The sequence below is a fragment of the Panthera onca genome, chromosome C1 (assembly GCF_046562875.1).
Source record: "Panthera onca isolate mPanOnc1 chromosome C1, mPanOnc1 haplotype 2, whole genome shotgun sequence".
In the NCBI taxonomy this organism is placed as follows: Eukaryota; Metazoa; Chordata; class Mammalia; order Carnivora; family Felidae; genus Panthera; species Panthera onca.
In genome coordinates, this window is record NC_138346.1 from 214597716 (window position 1) to 214618593 (window position 20878).

The 20878-nt window shown below is 44.7% G+C and overlaps 1 protein-coding gene across 4 annotated transcripts in view; it reads left to right on the forward strand.

Annotated features, from left to right (window-relative positions):
• Window positions 1–20878, forward strand: part of CLSTN1 (calsyntenin 1) — an 89653-nt gene that overhangs the window by 60734 nt on the left and 8041 nt on the right. For 2 of the 4 annotated variants that reach the window (XM_078452461.2, XM_078452462.2), the window contains 7 exons: window positions 231–439; window positions 2039–2188; window positions 2316–2501; window positions 5050–5298; window positions 5665–5786; window positions 16853–17015; window positions 19925–19981. In XM_078452461.2, the coding sequence (XP_078308587.1) occupies window positions 231–439; window positions 2039–2188; window positions 2316–2501; window positions 5050–5298; window positions 5665–5786; window positions 16853–17015; window positions 19925–19981 (1136 nt within the window). The remainder of the gene's footprint in view (window positions 1–230; window positions 440–2038; window positions 2189–2315; window positions 2502–5049; window positions 5299–5664; window positions 5787–16852; window positions 17016–19924; window positions 19982–20878) is intronic. The other 2 variants (XM_078452463.2, XM_078452464.2) reach the window with 1 other exon arrangement.

Consider the following 20878-nt stretch of genomic DNA (forward strand, 5'->3'; position numbering starts at 1 on the left):
ACCAGCCATTTTACTCCTAGGACCTGGAAGAATCAACTTAAATTCCTATTTTAACTTTCTGAAGTCCTCTCCATGGTAAAATAACAACAGTGACTAGTGTAATTTTTTTCTCCATCATACAAACTTCATGAAGTAAGATATTAGCAAAAGGAAACATAAAAACGGGGCAGAACTGGTGTACTTTGGGTTAAAAAAACAAACCGAACACACAGCTTTTTTTCTTCTTCCAGAGCAACTGTCCATATCCAGGTGAACGATGTGAACGAATATGCACCTGTGTTCAAGGAGAAGTCCTACAAAGCGACCGTCATCGAGGGGAAGCAGTATGACAGCATCCTGAGGGTGGAGGCCGTGGACGCCGACTGCTCCCCCCAGTTCAGCCAGATATGCAGCTATGAAGTCGTCACTCCAGACGTGCCGTTTGCTATCGACAAAGATGGTGAGTCAGAGGAACAGGCCTTCCTCGCCAAGGTGACGGTCCATTGGCAGTTCCGCACGTCGGCGAAACTCAGATTGGAGACCGGCTTCATCCATCCCTTCAGGATGCTGTAGCAAAGTACCGTGAGCTGGGGGCTCAAACAGTCAACAGTTCGCACTGTTCCGGAGGCCGGGAGACCGGGATCAAGGTGCTGGCAGATTCAGTGTCTGCTGAGGACCCGAGGCCCGGTTCCCAGGTGGCCATCTTCTCTCTGCGTCCTCACAGAGCGGGGAGAGAGCCCTCTGGGATCCCGGTATGGGGGCCCCACACTCACGACTTCATCTAACCCTAAGTTCCTCCCCTAGGCACCACCTCCTAATATCACATTGGGGGTTGTCAGCATTCAGATTTGGAGGGGACAGGTATTCATTCCGTAGCAGAGACCGAATGGTGTGTGAGTTTCAGATAAATATTTTTTCGCTCTGTCCCCTGAAAGCCTTTTTGTTGGCACCTGAAGTCATGGGTTCTTTTTTTGGGCGCCCTATTTTTCCTTCTTCCGCCAAGGTCTAATAAAAAACCCCCCACCTAACATGTTTTTAATCTGTACTTTCTCACTTCTCTATCAAAGTGCATCTGAAAAGACTGACCTTTAGTTGGTCTGTCTTCTGCTCTCCATTAGATTTGGATCTTCTGTCTCATCTTGAAGACGAAGGTTTCTGCCTTACTGCCAGGTGCTCCAGTCCTTTGTAATTGAGCAGAATGAACTCATGCTGGAGCTCAGCTTTTTTTTTTTTATTAGGTTATGGCCTCTTGATGGTGATGCAGTGTCTCTGTTGTTAATGCACAGTCCAGAATCTTTGATGAAATTACGGACATTGCAAACACTTTGCAGACGTCTGTACCCATACTCAGAAGCAGGCTTCTGTTCTAGCAGGTGGGGGTAGGGAATCTTTCTCTCTTCCTGTCTCTGTGACACACACACACACACACACACACACACACAGTAAATCTTTGAGCAAGAAGTATTTAATGCAGCTTCATCTAGTATTTAGTATTTGAAGTACTGGAATTACTTTTCTTTATTCTCTCATATGTTAAATACTTAATCGTAAAGCGCATATAAAACCAAAGAAGAAAAACTATAAGAATAAATGGAGGTCGAATTGTGTAGATTCATTCCTTCTGTTTTAACAGCCCTTAAAGATGGATTTAGTGTGCGTTCAAGCGCAGGAAAGCAAGACCGAGCATTAATTATCTCGAGTGTCAGGTTGATTTCCGTGTCCGTGTTTATAACACTTAGAACACATGTACTTTGTTTTTTGTGCTTTTATTTAAAAAAAATATTTTAATGTTTATTTATTTTTGAGAGAGAGAGAGAGACAGACTGTGACTGGGGAAGGGGCAGAGAGAGAGGGAGACACAGAATCGCAAGCAGGCTCCAGGCTCTGAGCTTTCGGCACAGAGCCCAATGTGGGGCTCGAACTCACGGACCATGAGATCGTGACCTGAGCCAAAGTCGGATGCTTAACTGACTGAGCCACCCAGGTGCCCCAGAGCAGGTGTGCTTTGTGTTTCAGCACAACTTTGCCTTCTCACTGTTGTTTGTTTCCCCTCTGGAAGGTTACATAAAAAACACAGAGAAGCTAAACTATGGGAAAGAACACCAGTACAAGCTGACCATCACCGCCTACGATTGCGGGAAGAGAAGGGCAGCGGAAGATGTCTTGGTGAAGGTCAGCGTCAAGCCCACCTGCACCCCCGGGTGGCAAGGTGAGCTTCATTCTCCTTTCTGCTCTCACACCTGTTCTGACACGTCGCATACCAGAGGGCCCTAAAGTGTGAGTCTTCCTCCTTCCTTCCCTCCTTCCCTCCTTCCCGGGTTTGTGGACCCACACAGGATGGAACAAGAGGATCGAATATGAGCCTGGCACGGGCTCTTTGGCCCTCTTCCCAAATGTCCACCTGGAGACGTGCGACGAACCCGTGGCCTCAGTGCAGGCGACGGTGGAGCTGGAGACCGGCCACATCGGGAAAGGCTGTGACCGTGACACCTACTCCGAGCAGTCTCTTCACCGGCTGTGCGGTAAGGGGGCCTGGTGGTCTTCGGTGAGGGCGAGAGACACCCTTTCAGGTGGAAGAGAGTTATGTGGGGGCGGGGGCGGGGGTGGGGGGGTTGTCTATAACCCTGAACCGGAACAGACTCTGACTTTCTGACACGGCTGTTACTGCCTTGGCTAATTGTCATGCTGGATGGGCTTCAGGAGGTACATAAACCCCTTACAGCCTGTTCAGAATGTTACATGCGTGTGCATTTTAGGAGCCGGTGATGCGAGGAAAGTGTTTCTCTAACGTACGTTGAGGATAATCAAAAGAGAGGGATTATGTAAGTAGAGTGAGTTCGAAATGAGATGTTTATCTAAGGACCGAAGAAAAAAATACAGATAAAGCAATAGCTTTTGGCAAACGAGAAGTAGAAAGCCGAAACTACGGACGCTCACGTCTAATTCTGAGTCTCAGCAGATTGTTTACCACAGACATTATGTGAAATCCAGAGACCCCGTGGTTACGAATCCCATCGAAGCCTTGCCCTCCGTCTTCACCAATAGTTGTGGGTGTTTTTCTGGTTTATCTGAATGAGGTAGAGGTGAGGTATGGATGCCTGTCGTGGAAAATGCCGAGGAAGAGTGTGCCGCTTGGCCAGCAGCGAAACCCCCGTAACTGAGATGAGCCGTCCGTGCTCAGAGGGTATTTTGTGCCTCAGGAGCTACTTGGCGTCAGCTCTGCGGGCGGCGTTTTCCCACGTCCCCGTCTTTCCACCGGCCTGATACGGCCTGTAGGATCGAGCAACTAGATTTCTTACATAACTGGAATATGCAAAACGAAAGAGTTTATCCTCTGCTGGCTCATCCTAATGGTTAATATTCTCCGTGTTGCCTGACTCTGGGTCCACATAGTCACGTACTGAGATCTACATGGAAGGTGAGAGGTCTGGGACATATTTTAAACTACGTACATTTAAGTGTAACGTTTAAAATTTATTTTCTCTCTCTAGTGCCATGATTTTTTATGGCATTAAGTGAACATTTCCTCAGCAGAACAGTTTACAGGTAGGGAGGAAGAATGGAAAGAATTTCCCCCATGGGTGCTTCCTACACACTCTGCATTTCTGTATGTTTCCTTCATTCAGTGTGCCCATCAGGCCCACCAAGGAGGTGGTGTTGACCTCATTTTTACTGAGGAATTCAGTTGGGAGAGGAGGGGGAGAAGCTCTCACTTTTAGGAAGAAAGGGGCAGGCACTGGCATTTGACCGAGGTCGCACGTGAGGTCGTGCTGCTCCTAGGAACAGAGGACCAGGTGATGGGGAGAGCTCCCAAAGTCTTCTTCCGTGGGCACATTTAAAAGAAAAATGAGCTTGGCAGCGTGTAACAATAGCTGCAGATTTTTTTCATGTTCCTTGGTTCACTGATTCCATTTCTAGGAATTGATGCTAAGGGAATAATCGCGGATCACACGGAGGTCCTCGTGAAGGCAGGGTTTGTCATAGAAAAGAGTGGGGACAGTCTCAGTGTTTGCCAAGGAGATCAGTTAAATAAGTCACACTGTATCGGTGCAGTGAAATGCTCAGACATTTAAAAATGTGCTATAGGAAAATACTAATGGGAATGTGTGTACCTTTATACATCGTAGGACTCTATTTTTTATAACGTGTATATTCGTAGAGAAAAGACTGGAAGTGTTTGCACCCAGATGTTAATAGTGGATATATTTGGGGGGTGCCTGGATGCCTCAGTTGGTTGAGCATCCTACTCTTTTTTTTTTTTTTTTTTTTTTTTTTTTTTTAAATTTTTTTTAACGTTTATTTATTTTTGAGACAGAGAGAGACAGAGCATGAACGGGGGAGGGGCAGAGAGAGAGGGAGACACAGAATCGGAAGCAGGCTCCAGGCTCTGAGCCATCAGCCCGGAGCCCGACGCGGGGCTCGAACTCGCGGACCGCGAGATCGTGACCTGAGCCGAAGTCGGACGCTTAACCGACTGAGCCACCCAGGCGCCCCACAATGAGCATCCTACTCTTGATGTCCGTTCAGGTCTCGATCTCAGGGTTGTGAGTTCAAGCCCCATGTTGGGCTCCATGCTGGGTACAAAGCCAACTTAAAAAAAATTTTTTTTTTAAATAGTGGATATATTTGGGTGGGATTACAAGTAATGCTCTCTTCCTTTTATCCTTTCTTTAAAGTTTTTTTTTTTTTTCCCCGAGGCAGAACAAGAGGGGGAAGGGCAGAGAGAGGGAGAGAGAGAATTCCAAGCAGGCTCCGTGCTCTCAGTGCAGAGCCCAGTGCAGGGCTCGACCTCATGAACCATGGGATCATGACCTGAACTGAAATCAAGAGCTGGATGCTCAACCGACTGAGCCACGCAGGCACCCCTTTTTTTCCTTTAAGCAAAAGTATCCACAGTTAGTTATTATTTATGATTTAAAAAAAAATAAAAACCCTTATTTTTAAGGAACATAAGCAGAAGCTAGCACACTGTGTAACTGGAAGATAGGATGTTGCCCTTAGTGTGGCCTCGAGACTCTTCTACCTTCCGAGTCCTTCACGTTGTGTGTATTGTTAACCGTGTCGGCTTAGGCGCTGCGTCTGGCACCACCGAGCTGCTCCCGTCCCCAAGTGGGTCCTTGAACTGGACTGTCGGCCTCCCCACTGACAACGGCCACGACAGTGACCAGGTCTTCGAGTTCAACGGCACCCAAGCAGTGAGGATCCCAGATGGTGTCGTTTCTGTCAACCCGAAAGAGCCTTTTACGATTTCCGTGTGGATGAGGCATGGGCCTTTTGGCAGGAAGAAGGAGACCATTCTCTGTAGTTCAGACAGAACAGGTAGGTTAATCTTACAGTCAGGGCGTCGTCCTTGAGTGGCCGCCGCGGTGGTCGCTGGAAGCAAGACCCCTTCTTCTTCCCCGAAAGGCTCCTGGTGACACACATTTTTCTGTGCTCTGTGCGAGGGCTCTCCGCCCTCGAGATACTGTACTGCCGTTGGGTGGTTAGTTTTACTCCGTGAGTTGGGCCCCACTTCTCAGTCAAACCCAAGTGTATCTGTTTCCAAACCCTGCCTTGGCCCGACTGGAGAGTTCATTTATGCGGGTAAATGATAGAACCGCGTCTTCAAAATCCATTAAGGAAATAGCTTTTATTTCTCCTTTGGGTATTAAGCTGGCAGCTTACCAGGAGGATTTCTCTCGGCAGACATGAACCGGCACCATTATTCACTGTACGTCCACGGCTGCCGCCTCACTTTCCTCCTCCGTCAGGATCCTTCAGAAGAGAAGAAATACAAACCTGCAGAATTCCACTGGAAATTGAATCAGGTGAGTGCCTGGAAAACTCACGGGTTTATGACCTTTCCGAGAGTATAACTGGGTATTGCAACTTCATACGGGACCGGCTGTTCATGGGCAGTGTATATTTATATTTATGAATAAATATAAAAATATAAAAAAATTTTTGCAATGTATGTAGACACTTTGGGCACAGTTCTGTTACAGTAACTATAGTCTTTTTTCTTATTTTTATTTTTTTATTTTTTAAACATTTATTTTTGAGACAGAGAGAGAGACAGAGCATGAACGGGGGAGGGTCACAGTGAGAGGGAGACACAGAATCCGAAACAGGCTCCAGGCTCTGAGCTGTCAGCACAGAGCCTGACATGGGGTTTGAACTCACGGACCGCGAGATCATGACCTGAGCTGAAGTCGGACGCTTAACCGATTGAGCCACCCAGGCGCCCCGAGTACCTATAGTCTTAATGTACACATTTAGTTTCTTCTGATGACGTTTAAAAACAACCTTACTATATTACTTGTGGGTTATAGGATAGCAAATAAATCCTTTGAACTCCTTTCCTCTGGAAGCCTACATTTTTCATTTTATACGTTTATATTTGACACATCCAGTATTAATATAAAGAAATTATATGCTTTAAATTCAAAATACTGTGTTGTAGTTTATTGAAATTTGCAGCATTTGATTAAACATTGGGATTGAGACCCTTGTATTTGTTTATTCATTATTTAAAGCCTTGCCTCCCAAATTGTGCCAAGGAGCCCCCGGGTTGCTTCAGCAGATTTAGGGGTGCCGTGGGATATCTTAGACTGTCAGAGAGCCAGCAATCTTGACATCTTTCAGAAACCACACAAACTATTAGCTTGAGGGAGTTTACAGTGTCACCATTAGGTCACCTTACATCCCTTTTGATGATAGCGTATCTTTTGCAAAGCTGCTTTCCCAATAGTTTCTGTGATAAAATTTAGCAAGTATCACGTGAAAAACAATTGGTGCATTTCAGGAAACAAGGGGGCGCTGTAAACTGAGGAAACCTTTCCTTTAAAATCACAGCAGATCGTTTCTTTTCTTTTTTTATATTAGAAAGCAAGAGAGCGTGTGCACAAGGGGCGGAGGGAGAGGGAGAGAATCTTTTTTTTTTTTTTAATTCACATTAGTTAACATACAATGTAATAATGGTTTCAGGAGTAGGATTTAGAGATCCATCACTTACATAGAACACCAGCGCTCATCCCAACAAGTGCCCTCCTTAATGCCCATCGCCCCACCCTCCTCCGCTCATCCCGACAAGTGCCCTCCTTAATGCCCATCGCCCCACCCTCCTCCGCTCATCCCGACAAGTGCCCTCCTTAATGCCCATCGCCCCACCCTCCTCCGCTCATCCCGACAAGTGCCCTCCTTAATGCCCATCGCCCCACCCTCCTCCGCTCATCCCGACAAGTGCCCTCCTTAATGCCCATCGCCCCACCCTCCTCCCCTCCAGCAACCCTCAGTTTGTTCTCTGTATTTAAGTCACTTATGGTTTGACTCCCTCTCTGTTTTTATCTTATTTTTCCTTCCTTTCCCCTATGTTCATCTGTCCTGTTCTTTAAATTCCAAATACAAGTGAAATCCTATGATACTTGTCTTTCTCTGACTTCTTTCACATAACTGACTTTCTCTGACTTCTTTCTTTTTGATTGCTGAGTGATATTCCATTGTGTATATAAACCACCTTTCTTCATCCATTCATCGGTTGATGGACATTTGGGCTCTCTCCATAATTTGCCTATTTTTGATAGTGCTGCTATAAACATTGAGATGCATGTGTACCTTTGAATCAGTGTTTTTGTACCCTTTGGATAAATACCCAGTAGTGGCAATTGCTGGGTCGTAGGGTAATTCTATTTTTAATTTTTTGGGGAACCTCCATACTGTTTTCCAGAGTGGCGGCCCCAGTTTGCATTCCCACCAACAGTGCAAAAGTGTTCTCTTTTCTCCACATCCTCGTCAACATCTTTCCTGAGTTGTTAATTTTAGCCATTCTTACAGGTGTGAGGTGGTATCTCAGTATGGTTTTGATTTGTATTTCCCTGGTGATGAGTGATGTTGAGCATCTTTTCATGTGTGTATTAACTATTTGGGTGTCTTCTTTGGAAAAGTGTCTTTTCATGTTTTCTGCCCATTTCTTCAATGGATTATTTGTTTTTTGGGTGTTGAGTTTGATAAGTTCTTTATAGATTTTAGATAGTAGCCCTTTATCTGATACGTCATTTGCAAAGATCTTCCCTCATTCTGTAGGTTGTCTCAGGTTTGTTGTTTCCTTCATTGTGCAGCTTTTTATCTTGATGAGGTCCCAGTAGTTCATTTTTGCTTTTGTTTCCCTTGCTTCTAGAGACATGTCTAGTAAGAAGTTGCTGTGGCCAAGGTCAAAGAGGTTGCTGCCTGTTTCTTTTGAAACTTTAAAAAAAGTGTTTATTTATTTTGAGACAGAGAGAGAAAACAGGTGGGTGGGAGAGGGGCAGAAGGGGGGGGGAGAGAGAGAGAGAGAGAGAGAAAGAGAGAAAGAGAACCCCAAGCAGACTCTGTTCCAGCAGCACAGAGCCTGACATGGGGCTCAATCTCCTGAATCTAGAGATCGTGACCTGAGGCGAAACCAAGAGTTAGACGCTTAACCCACTGAGCCACCCAGCCCTCCTCCCAAATTTTTTTAGCTTTTTTTTTTTTTTTTTTTTTTAATGTTTACTCCTCTAGGATTTTGATGGTTTCCTATCTTACATTTAGGTCTTTGATCCATTTTGAGTTTATTTTTGTGTCTGGTGTAAGGAAGTGGTCCAGGTTCATTCTTCTGCATGTCGCTGTCCAGTTTTCCCAACACCATTTGCTGAAGAGACTGTCTTTATTCCATTGGATATTCTCTCCTGCTTTATTGAAAATTAGTTGGCCATACATTTGTGGATCCATGTCTGGGTTGTCTAGTCTGTTTTTGTGCCAGTACCATACTCTCTTAATTACAGTTTTGTAATGTAGTTTAAAGTCTGGAATTGTGATGCCTCCAGTCGCGGTTTTCTTTTTCAACATTACTTGGGCTATTCAGGGTCTTTTCTGGTTCCATACAAATTTTAGGATTGTTTGTTCTAGCTCTGTGAAGAATGCTGGTGTTATTTTGATAGGGATTGTACCGAATGTATAGATTGCTTTGGGTAGTATAGACATCTTAAGAACATTTGTTCTTCTAATCCATGAGCATGGATTGTTTTCCCATTTCTTTGTATCTTCGCCAGTTTGTTTCATAAGCATTCTGTAGTTGTTTTTTGCTTTTTTCTTTTAGAGAGGGAGCGTGAGCAGGGGAGAGGGGCAGAGGGAGAGAGAGAATCTTTTATCTATCTATTTATTTTTTAGAGACACACACACACACACACACACACACACACAGAATCCGAAGAAGGCTCCAGTCTCTGACCTGTCAACACAGAGCCCGATGCGGGGCTCAAACTCACAAACCATGAGATCATGACCCGTGCCGAAGTCGGACATTTAACCGACTGAGCCACCCAGGCACCCCAGCCTTCTACAGTTTTTAGAGTACAGATCTTTTATCTCTTTGGTTAGGTTTATTCCTAACTATCTTATGGTTTTTTGTGCAGTTGTAAATGGGCTTGATTCCTTGATTTCTCTTTCTGCTGCTTCATTTATTGGTGTATAGAAATGCAACAGATTTCTGTATGTTGATTTTATATCCTGCGACTTTGCCGAATTCATGCATCGGTTCTACCGGGTTTTTTTGCAGGGGTGGGGGTATCTTTCGGGTTTTCTACGTAGAGTATCATGTTGTCTGTGAAGAATGAAAGTTTGACTTCTTCCTTGCCAGTTGGGATGCCTTTTATTTCTTTGTGTTGTCTGATTGCTGAGGCCAGGACTTCCAGTATCGTGTTGAACAACAGTGGTGACAGCGGCCATCCCTGTCCTGTTCCTGACCTTAGGAGGAAAGTTCTCAGTTTTTCCCCATTGAGGAGGATATTAGCTGTGGGTCTTTTGTGTATGGCCTTTATGATATTGAGGTATGTTACTTCTATCCCTACTTCCTTGAGGGTTTTTATCCAGAAAGGATGCTGTATTTTGTCAAATGCATTTTCTGCATCTATTGAGAGGACCATGTGGTTCTTATCCTTTCTTTCATTAATGTGTGTATCACGTTGATTTATTTGGGGATGTTGAACCACCCCTGCAGCCCAGGAATAAATCCCCCTTGATCTTGGTGGATAATCCTTTTGATGTTTTGTTGGATTCAATTTGCTAGTATCTTGTTGAGAATTTTTGCATCCATGAGGGAAATTGGTTTGATAATTCTCCTTTTTAGTGGGGTCTTTGGTTTTGGAATCAATGTAATACTGGCCTCCTAGAATGAGTTTGGAAGTTTTTCTTCCATTTCTACCTTTTTGGAACAGTTTCAAAAGAATAGGTATTAACTCTTCTTTAAATGTTTGAATTTCCCTGGGAAGCCATCCAGCCCTGGACTCTTGTTCATTGAGAGATTTTTGATTAATGATTCAATTCTCTTACTGGTTATGGGTCTGTTCAAAATTTTTATTTCTTCGCATTTCGGTTTTGGTAGTTTATATGTTTCTAGGAATTTATCCATTTCTTCTCAGTTGCCCAGTTTGTTGACATATAATTACTCATAATATTCTCTTATTATTGTTTGTATTTCTGTGGTGTCGGTTGTGATGTCTCCTCTTTCATTTGTGATTTTATTTATTTGGGTCCTTTTTCTTTTTTACAAATCTTGCCAGGGATTTATTGATTTTGTTAATTCTCTCAAAGAACCAGCTCCTGGTTTTGTTGCTCTGTTCTCCTGTTTTGTTTTGTTTTGTTTTGTTTTTCGATGTCACTTTTTTTTTTTTTTTTTTTTTTTTTTTTTTGAGGGAAAGAGGCAAACAGAATTTGAGTTGGGGAGGGGGAGAGAGAGGGAGACACAGAATCAGAAGCAGGGCTCCAGGCTCTGAGCCGTTAACACAGAGCCCGACGTGGGGCTTGAACTCACAAACCGCGAGATCATGAACTGAGCCGAAGGTGGACACTTAACTGACTGGGACACCCAGGCGCCCCTTGATATCATTGATTTCTGCTCTGATCTTTATTATTTCCCTTCTTCTGCTGGTTTTGGGCTTTATTTGCTCTTCTTTTTCCAGCTCCTTTAGGTGTAAGTTTAGGCTGTGTATTTGAGACATTTCTTCCTTCTTTAGAAAGACCTGAATTGCAACATACTTCCCTCTTAGGACTGCCTTTGCTGCATCCCAGAGGTTTTAGACTGTTGTATTTTCATTTTCATTGGCTTCCATATACTTTTTAAGTTCTTTAGTTTCCTGGTTAACCCATTCATTTTTAAGTAGGATGTTCTTTAACCTCCAAGTATTTGTGGTCTTTCCAAATGTTTTCTTGTGGTTGATTTCAAGGCTCATAGCATTGTGGTCTGAAAATATGCATGGTATGATCTCGATCTTTTTGTACTTGTTGAGGATTGATTTGTGACCCAGTATGTGATCTGTTCTGGAGAATGTTCCATGTGCACTCGAGAAGAATGCGCATTCTGCTGCTTTAGGATGAAATGTTCTGAAAATATCGGTTAAGTCCATCTGGTCCAGTGTGTCATTCAAAGTTGTTGTTTTCTTGGGGCACCTGGGTGGCTCAGTCAGTTGAGCGTCCGACTTCGGCTCAGGTCATGATCTCACGGTTGGTGGGTTCGAGCCCCGTGTCGGGCTCTGTGCTGACAGCTCAGAGCCTGGAGCCTGCTTCTGATTCTGTGCTCCCCCTCTCTCTCCGCCCCACCCCTGCTGTACTCTGTCTCTCTCTGTCTTTCAAAAAACGAATAAACATTAAAAAAAAATTAAAAAAAAAAAAACAAAAAAACCCCAAAGTTGTTGTTTCCTTGATTTTCTGCTTAGGTGATCTGTCTGCTGCTGTAAGTGGGGTATTAAAGTTCCCTACTGTTACTGTATTGTTATCAATGTGGTTCTTTATGTTTGTTATTGATTTATATATTTGGGTGTTCTCAAGTTGAGGTTATAAATATTTACAGTTGTTAGGTCTTGTTTGTGGATAGGCCCCTTAATTATGATATAATGCCCTTCTCTCGTTACAGTTTTTGTTTTAAAGTTTAATTTGTCTGGGGGCGCTCGGGTGGCTCAGTCGGTTAAGTGTCCGGCTTCAACTCAGGTCGTGATCTCACAGTCCATGTGTTCAAGCCCCGCTGACAGCTCAGAGCGTAGAGCCTGCTTCAGATTCTGTGTCTCCCTCTCTCCCTGCCTCTCCCCAACTCGCGCAGGCTGTCCCTCTCTCTCTCTCTCTTAAAAATAAACATTTAAAAGTTTTTTCTCAATAAATAAAATAAAGTTTAATTTGTCTGATATAAGTATGGCTATTCCGGGTTTCTTTTGACATCCATTAGCATGATAGATGGTTCTCCATCCCCTCACTTTCATAATTTTTTTTTAAGTTTATTTATTTTGAGAGAGAGAGAACAAGCAGGGAGGGGCAGAGAGAGGGGGGACAGAGGATCTGAAGTAGGCTCTGTGCTGACAGCAGAGAGCCCAATGCGGGGCTCGAACTCACAAACTGAGATCATGACCTAAGCCAAAGTTGGACGCTTAACCAACTGAGCCACCCAGGTACCTCTCCATCCCCTCATTTTCAATTTGCAGATGTCTTTAGGTCTAAAATGAGTCTCTTATAGGCGGCATATAGATGGATCTTGTGTTTTTATTCATTCTGATACCCTGTGTCTTTTGATTGGGGCATTTAGTCCATTTACATTCAGAGTGATTATTGAAAGATACGAATTTAGCACCATTGTGTTGCCTGTAGATTGGTGTTTCTGGTGATGTTCTCTGGTCCTTTCTAGTCTTTGTTGCTTTTGGTCTTTTTTGTTTTGTTTTTTTCTCCAAAGAGTCCCCCTTAAAATTTCTTGCAGGGCTGGTATAGTGGTCACAAACTCCTTTATTTATTTATTTATTTTTGGTCTGGGAAGCTCTTTATTTTTCTTAAAAGTTTCTTGCAGGGCTGGCTTAGTGGTCACAAACTCCTTTATTTATTTTTTGTTTGAGAAGCTCTTTATCTTTCCTTCTTTTCTGAGTGACAGCCTTGCTGGATAAAGAATTCTTGGCTGAATATTTTTTCCATTCAGCGTGTTGAATATACTCTGCCACTCCTTTCTGGTCTGCCAAGTTTCTGTGGACAAATTGGCTGCCAGCCTTATTTGTCTTCCCTTGTAGGTTAAGGACTTTTTTCCCCTTGCTGCTTTTATGGTTCTTTCCTTGTCTGTGTATTTTGTGAATCTGACTATGATATGCCTTGGTGATGGCTGGCTTTTGTTGAATTTAATGGGAGTTCTCTGTGCTTCTGGATGTCTGTGTCCTTCCCCAGATTAGGGAAGTTTTCAGCTATAATTTGCTCACATAAACCATCTGCCCCTTTTTCTCTCCCTTCATCTTCTGTGACTCCTAGGTTATGAATGTTATTCCTCTTTGAGTTGCTGAGTTCTCTAAGTCTTGTATTGTGATCTTTGGACTTTGTATCCTTCTTTTTTTCAGCTTCATTATTGTTTGTAATTTTATCGTCTATATCACTGATTCACTGCTCTGCTTCATCCATCCTCACTGTCACAGCATCCATTCGAGATTACATCTCAGTTATAACGTTATTGATTTTGGCCTAACTAGATTTTAGTTTTTTTAATCTCTACAGAGAGGGATTCTCTGGTGTCCTCCTGAGCCGAAGTCAAGAGTCAGACACTTAATGGACTGAGCCACCCGGGTACCCCTGTATTTTTATGTTTACAGCCTGTATTTGAATCAGGATCTAAATAAGGGACTGTGATTGGTTGCTATACCTTTTGAGTTTTATAATCTGTAGATTTTTCTCTTCTCTCCTAAAATTTATTTGATGACAGAAATCAGGCTTTTTGTCCCAGAGTTTCCCATAGTTTAGATTTGGCTGATTGCATTGTTGTAGTCCATCTAACATACATGCCACTGTCTTCTTTAGAGCCTGTAAATTGGTAGTGTGGTCTAAAGGCTTTATTGGACTTGGGTTTGGATGTTCCTGGTATGTTTAAGTTCTGTGGCACTCTGTCTCTGTCATCTGCGTTGTAGGGAATGTGTCCTGAGGAGAGATTCATGGGAACAACCTCAGTTCTTTCATGTTTGTTTAATAATTTGTGGCTTTTATAGTGGAAGTCAGTTTGGCTGGATGTGAAATCTCTGGCTCATATTTAAGATTTATAAGAACAGGGGTACCTGGGTGGCTCATTCGGTTAAGCTTTCGACTTTGGCTCAGGTCATGATCCCGCGATCCGTGGGTTTGAGCCCCACATCATACTCTGCTGACAGCCCAGAGGCTTGATCCTGCTTCAGATTCTGTGTCTCCCTCTGTCTCTCTGACTCTCCCCTGCTTGCCCTTTCTCTCTCTCTCTCTCTCTCTCTCTCTCTCTCTCAAAAATAAACATTTAAAAAAAAAAGTTTTACAAGAACAGAAAATTTCTCTGTCCATTGTTTTCAGACATAAGATATTGCTACTGAAGTCTGATGGCAATCTGATCTTCTTTCCCTTATAAGATACTTGGTTCTTTTGTTTGGGTGACCAAAGGATGTGTCTTTTTTCTTTTTTAAAGCTAATTAATTTTATGCACGTCTTGATTGTTGGGTCTGTTTTCCCAGATATGTGGTATGCCCTTTGTTAGTATATAGTTGTTTTTTTTTTTTTTTTTTTTTTTTTTTTAATTTTTTTTTAACGTTTATTTATTTTGAGACAGAGAGAGACAAAGCATGAACGGGGGAGGGTCAGAGAGAGAGGGAGACACAGAATCTGAAACAGGCTCCAGGCTCTGAGCTGTCAGCACAGAGCCTGACGCGGGGCTCGAACTCACAGACCGCGAGATCATGACCTGAGCCGAAGTCGGCCGCTTAACCGACTGAGCCACCCAGGCGCCCCTGTTAGTATATAGTTTAAAGCAGTTTGGTACTTCAGGCAAGTTTTTGGTGTTATAGTTCTTAGCCCTGTCCCGTCATTGCTTTGCTCTTTCTTTTCTGGGGACCTTCGTATTCTTTATCTGTATTCTCTACCTGTCACTTTTTACCCAAGTCATTCCTGATTTGTCAGCTCTTGTCTGAGTTGCTCTGGTCCTGATCTATGTGCTTTTGTGTTTTGTGTCACTTTCCTGACATCATTGGAGTGTTCTGAGATAATACATGATCGTTTTCATGTCTGTTGCAGGAATATCTTTCAGGTAATGCTTTCAGGGTCTGAAGGGATAGTATTCCGTCCATTTGCTTTCTTTCTCTTGAAAAGTTCATATGGGATTGAACTGTGATCCGTTTTCCTCCTCCTCATTTTTATATACAGTTACTTTTTTTGCATTCTCAAAGAAGAGAGTTGGATAGCATACCCTTTTTCTAGTTTTAGGGCTCTGCCTCCCTCTTCTGTTACTGTTGTAAGGCATCTCAACCGGTAAGTATGGCCTCACCACTCTATGATATCCTCTGGGTCGGAAGCTCCATTGCTTTTCTTCACTACGTGCATCTCAGGGTGCACACGGGCACCGAACTGAGGAGTGTTGTGGGTGTTGTCGACAGCTTTGGGCTTTGCTCTCCTGATCACCCAGTTTTCAGGGAAATTAGAAAATTATGCCAATTCTACTACACTCTTCTCAATATTCTCAGGGACTTTTGACTAAAGTCCAAATGGACTTTCAAATATGGTGTTATTCTGCTAATCTCCCAGAAACCTGCCATACTTTGAGAGCTAGGTGAAATATAATTTGCTTTCTGAAGGAGCTTTTATTACAGAACTTGTCTTAAATAGAGAAGCTAAAATTAAGATATTACCAGCCTCAAAAGTGATTTGCCATGCAATTCCTTCATTTAAAAAGGTTTCATGTAATATATACATACATACAAAAATATCGTGCATATGCAGTAGGCCTAGTATGCTGAGTGTTAGAGGTTTGGATTTTTTCTGTAATAAACTCAGGAGCAGCCGCTTTTCTCTACCGGATATTCTTTGGTAATTTCTTCATTTATTGTGATGTTTCCTGTCTGTTTAACTTTAATGGGTTCAGTTTTTTAGAATGTGTAAATTGGTTAAGCTTATTTAGAAATACAGTTTTAAAAACACAGGGAGCCTGGGTGACCCAGTCAGTTGAGCATCCCAACTTCGGCTCAGGCCATTGATCTCACGGTTCATGAGTTCGAGCCTGCATTAGGCTCTGTGCTGACAGCTCAGAGCCTGGAGCCTGTTTCGGGTTCTTTTCTGCTCCTCTCTCTCTCTGCCCCTCCCCCATTCGTGTTTTGTGTGTATGCGCGTGCGTGCGCACTTCCTCTCAAAAATGAATAAACATTTAAAAAAATGTTTTAAGAAACAAAAACACTATCCCACTCCATCTCTTTCTCTGCTTGTCTCTGTTCTCAAGTACTTGCCTCTTCCTCTGAAGCCAAAGATCAGAGAGTGCCAGACCAAACGGACCTTGGAGGCTGCCGACAGCACTTTCCCTCGGCAGTGGGGGGCGCGGGGGGGGGGGGGGAGGTCGGGGGTGCTCATTCATGATGCGGAAGGAACACAGTTTGAGTTATCACTCCCTCTGAGCTGTATGCTCACCTATATTTAGATCATTACCTTTGAATTGAAAAAGAAAATGTATGAGTTATGGCATGGCTTATTCTGAGATGGGAGGTGATTTTCATTTTGATCCAGAAAAGGTGTGGATCTTGACAGGCTAAGCCTGCTCAGTGGGGGGTTGTCCAGCCTGCGCATACAAGATTCTCCCGGTGTCAGACTATTGGCAGAAGAGAACTGGGCCCTGTCACGTGAGGAATGGGCACCTCCCCCTGGTCTGGAACATTCTAGAGGTGATAGTGTTGCCTTGGCCCTTTTGGGTGGGATGTGGTTGAGTGAGATGTATTTTATCGTTAGAGTTTTAAGAAATTCCTTTCCTTTTTCAGAAGCCATTATTCCGTATGGGTGACTTGGTCTCTGTCCCCAGTTGCATTGCTTTCATTGTCTCTGGATGTGAGGGAAGGTAGACCTTTCATGCCCTGGTTTTTCCCTTGGCCTCTCACAGGTCTGTGATGAGGAGTGGCATCACTACGTCCTCAACGTGGAGCTCCCGAGCGTGACTCTCTATGTGGACGGTGTTTCTCACGAGCCCTTCTCTGTGACCGAAGATTACCCGCTTCATCCATCCAGGATTGAAACCCAGCTCGTGGTTGGGGCTTGCTGGCAAGGTAATGGCCATTGGCACCCTCTGCTCGGCATCGGGAATTCAGTCCTGCTGCCTCATGGCCTTGGTGGTGGAAGCAGGCTCCTCTCAGGGTCTTACCCCCTTACCCTCATTGCCTTCGTCTTTCCGTTCCTTCTCCTGGGTGTGGCCGTTCTGGGGACAGGCCGTTCTGGGCATCTGCTGATGCCATGCTCTGGGACGCTCACTTACGGTTTGTTACAGGACTGCAGCAGCCGGCACCTTCCCGGGGAACCTGGGAGGAAGCATTACGTGGAGGGAGAGTGCCATTGAGGGACTGTTGTAAATTAATCTGTTCACTGAAAAGTTCACAAAGACAAAGAGGCCGCAGCGGACCATCAGGCACGAAACTGGGAATGTTCTTTGACCCGGAGGACTCTTCCAGAATGTTTAGTGCTGGATAACCCGGCAGGAGCACCCTCCACAGGGCCGTGCTTGGAAGGACTCCACGGGAGTCCTCGGAAGTGGGATGGGGTAGGACAACGACCAGTGAAGCAACAGTACCGTTTATTTGTCCTTTCTGAGTGGTGGGCCACATGTCCATTACTTTCCTTAACAGTAAGTCCGTGGGGAAGGAGCAGTTTTTATCCCCATTTTATAGCCAAAGGAACTGAGGCTCAGAGCCCAGGGTCACCCCGCCTGGTTAATCATGGCATCTGGATTTGAAACCATAAAGTCGGTGCATTTAGGGCCTGTGGTCTGATGTGGACCCCTTCCCGGGATAATTTCTTCTTAATCTGTGAAATACAATACACAGGATTTCAAAGGCAGCCAATTAAATTGGAAGAAAGTTATCATAGTACTAAAAGGTGAATCTTTTGAAATGGTAATACCTGTGCTGCTTTATCGACAGATGGAGAGAGCTTTAGCAGCAAGCTCAGTAACTGCTGTAATTTGGAAATAGTGACGAGCTTTATGGTATTTGCAGCAACACAGCATGCTGGGAAAATAGCCGTGATGGCTAATGCCGCTGTGTTTTGGAGCCGACGTTTAGGCCCAAAGAAAAAGCTGAACTTCACAAGTTAGTGGAGTAATAATAAGCACATAATTTTTCCTGTCCAAGATCACGGACCCCTCAGTCTGCCCTCATGTGAACCGTCACACTTGGCTGGGTCGCCATCGCTGCTAAACAGACCTTTTGAATATTTTTTTCTCCCTATGGAAACATTTCATCTTGGGGTAGGTGAGAAAGATACAAAATAGACTAATGCCCACAATAACATTGCTTTCATTTTAGAGAATTTGAATTTCATAATTTTCTGCCGATCCTTGTAAATTAACACGATTAAGGTAGCATTTTAGAGTGAATTTCTTCAGCTGAATCCTGGATTTAATTTCGGGGACAGTTCATCCATGAGAAAGTGGAACTTGAAACCAAGGAATGAGGAGCAAATTACCAGGGAAATAGGAATTTTTTTCGTTGTGAAGTCTTAACGTTTCAGTCCAGAGCTGCTTCCCAAATTAAACAGTAATTTGAGTTGTTTTAAAAATAAGAATAAGAATACAAGTGCAAACCTGAGAGCTTTGCTTGTTGAATTAAAATAAAGCCCCATGTTCTGCACTGACTCCCGGTTCCTGTTGGTGCCACAGCGTCTTTCTACCTCAGCTTCTCAAGATCCTCGGCCAGAAAAACACGCCTGAATTCCCAAACCAGACACAGGGTTTGTAAAATATCGTTAACCTGGAAGAAGGTCTCCTTCCTTCCTTCAGCAGATGAGGAACCACGGTTCATACAAATTCACGGTGGAGAGCCCGGGCTGTGGGCAGCAGCCTCACCCCCATTGGCTCAAATGTCATTCCCTTTTTTTTTTTCAACGTGTATTCATTTTTGAGAGACCAAGAACAAGCAGGGGAGGGGCAGAGAGAGAGAGAGAGAGACACACAGAACCGAAGCAGTCTCCAGGCTCTGAACTGTCAGCCCAGAGCCCGACGTGGGGCTTGAACTCACGAACCCTGAGATCATGAGCTGAGCAGAAGTTGGACGCTTAACTGACTGAGCCACCCAGGCACCCCCGGAATGTCATTCCTAACGGTGTTCTGGAGGCAACTGGGGGCATCGTGGGAGCGCAGCCACACATGCCCGGCCGGCCCCCAGTGCCCCCACGCTGCTGTAGCACGGGACGTGCCGTGGGTTATGGAGTGCTCCCACAACGTGATCTAGAAAGTAGAGATTCTGTGTTCAGTCGCTGGTTGTGTGCCTCCCTGACCTGGCATTACTGTGAGGACACCAGCCTGGGGCCTGTGAGAAGGTCAGTGGTTAGAGGCCCCAGACCCACTGCCGATTATCTATCAATCTGGGTGAGTTTCTTAACCTCTGACTCTCCCTTCCTATTTAGAAAAAGTGGATAAAGACGCCTTTGTATCTCTGTTACTTAGGGGTTAACATCTAGACCAAAGTGAACTCATTTTGAGCTTTCAGAAACTACACACTTTCCCGTGTATACCGTACACACACCAGGCTTTGGATGCATACTTGTGCTGTCCCAGTTCGTCTGCACAAATGTCCTCTCTGGGAGAAAAGTGCGTGGGCCTGGGGTTTGGTATCATTGGTGGCTGGCACGTCGCTGCCCCACCCAGTAGCACCAGCCCGAGATCACGAGTTCGACGGACAAGCTTTTGTTCACCTTATTTTGAATTTGGTCTGTGTTCTGGCAAGGTGGATGTGGAAGATGGGACAAGGGAGGAACGAAGAGAAGCAGGGGGCGGGGGACTTCCGAAAAGGTGATCCAGTACGAGCTTGCTTCTGGGGGGAAGATGTCCCCGAGAGGGACAAGGCGGGAATTCTTCCCTTTGTGTTTTATATTTGGCAGCTTTTCAAGACTAATTTTCAAATTCCAATGTGAAGAGCCTAACCTCTTGGTCCTTTTCTATTGTCTTTGTCTTGCTTTCCTGCAGAGTATCCAGCATTTGAAAGTGACAATGAAACCGAGCCTGTGCCTATGGCCCCTGCAGGTTGCTGGATCTTTCCCTACGGTTCACTCTTGTGTTTCATTTAAAGACAAGACATCAATTCATTCCACATTTCGCATGAAATGCCCGAGTTGCATTTTGGTCCCAGACACCTTCTGAGCTGCTGCTTTGCATTATGCGCCCCTCCCTCCCCCCACCACTGCTTCACAGGATTTACCCTTTTCTGCCCATTCTGACTCCAGTTGAAGTGAGGGCAAATGACTCATTAATGCTCTGCACTGATGGGGACCCCCCCCCCCCGCCCCGCCCGCCTCAAATTTTACCCTGATCCCACCGCATGAAGCTCCCTGCCAAAATCTCATAGGCCACATCAGGGAGGCCACCGCCTGGTTCCCATGTGGCTGAACCATGAGACAGGAAGAGGCTCATTTCTAGATACTCTGTCCTGACCAATACTAAATTTTAAACGCAGGTTTCTTAGAAATCGCAGTCCCTGGTGGTGGCTCAGTGTCTGACGTCCTTATCAGGAATGAGACATGCTCTGGGCATTGGTCTCCGTCCTTTTGTGAGAATAAGCTGCTGCTGCTTTTTTTTTTTTTTTTTTAACGTTTATTTATTTTTGAGACAGAGACAGAGCATGAACAGGGCGGGGGAGGGGGGGGTTGGTCAGAGAGAGGGAGACACAGAATCCGAAACAGGCTCCAGGCTCTGAGCTGTCAGCACAGAGCCCGACGCAGGACTCGAACTCACGAACCCTGAGATCATGACCTGAGCCGAAGTCGGCCGCTCAACCAACTGAGCCACCCAGGCACCCCCTTTTTTTTTTTTTTTTTTAACTCCATTCATTTTGGGAGGGAGGTAGGCGTGAGCGAGGAAGGGCAGAGAGAGAGGGGGGAGAGAGAGAATCCCACGCAGGCTCCAGGCTGCCAGCGCAGAGCC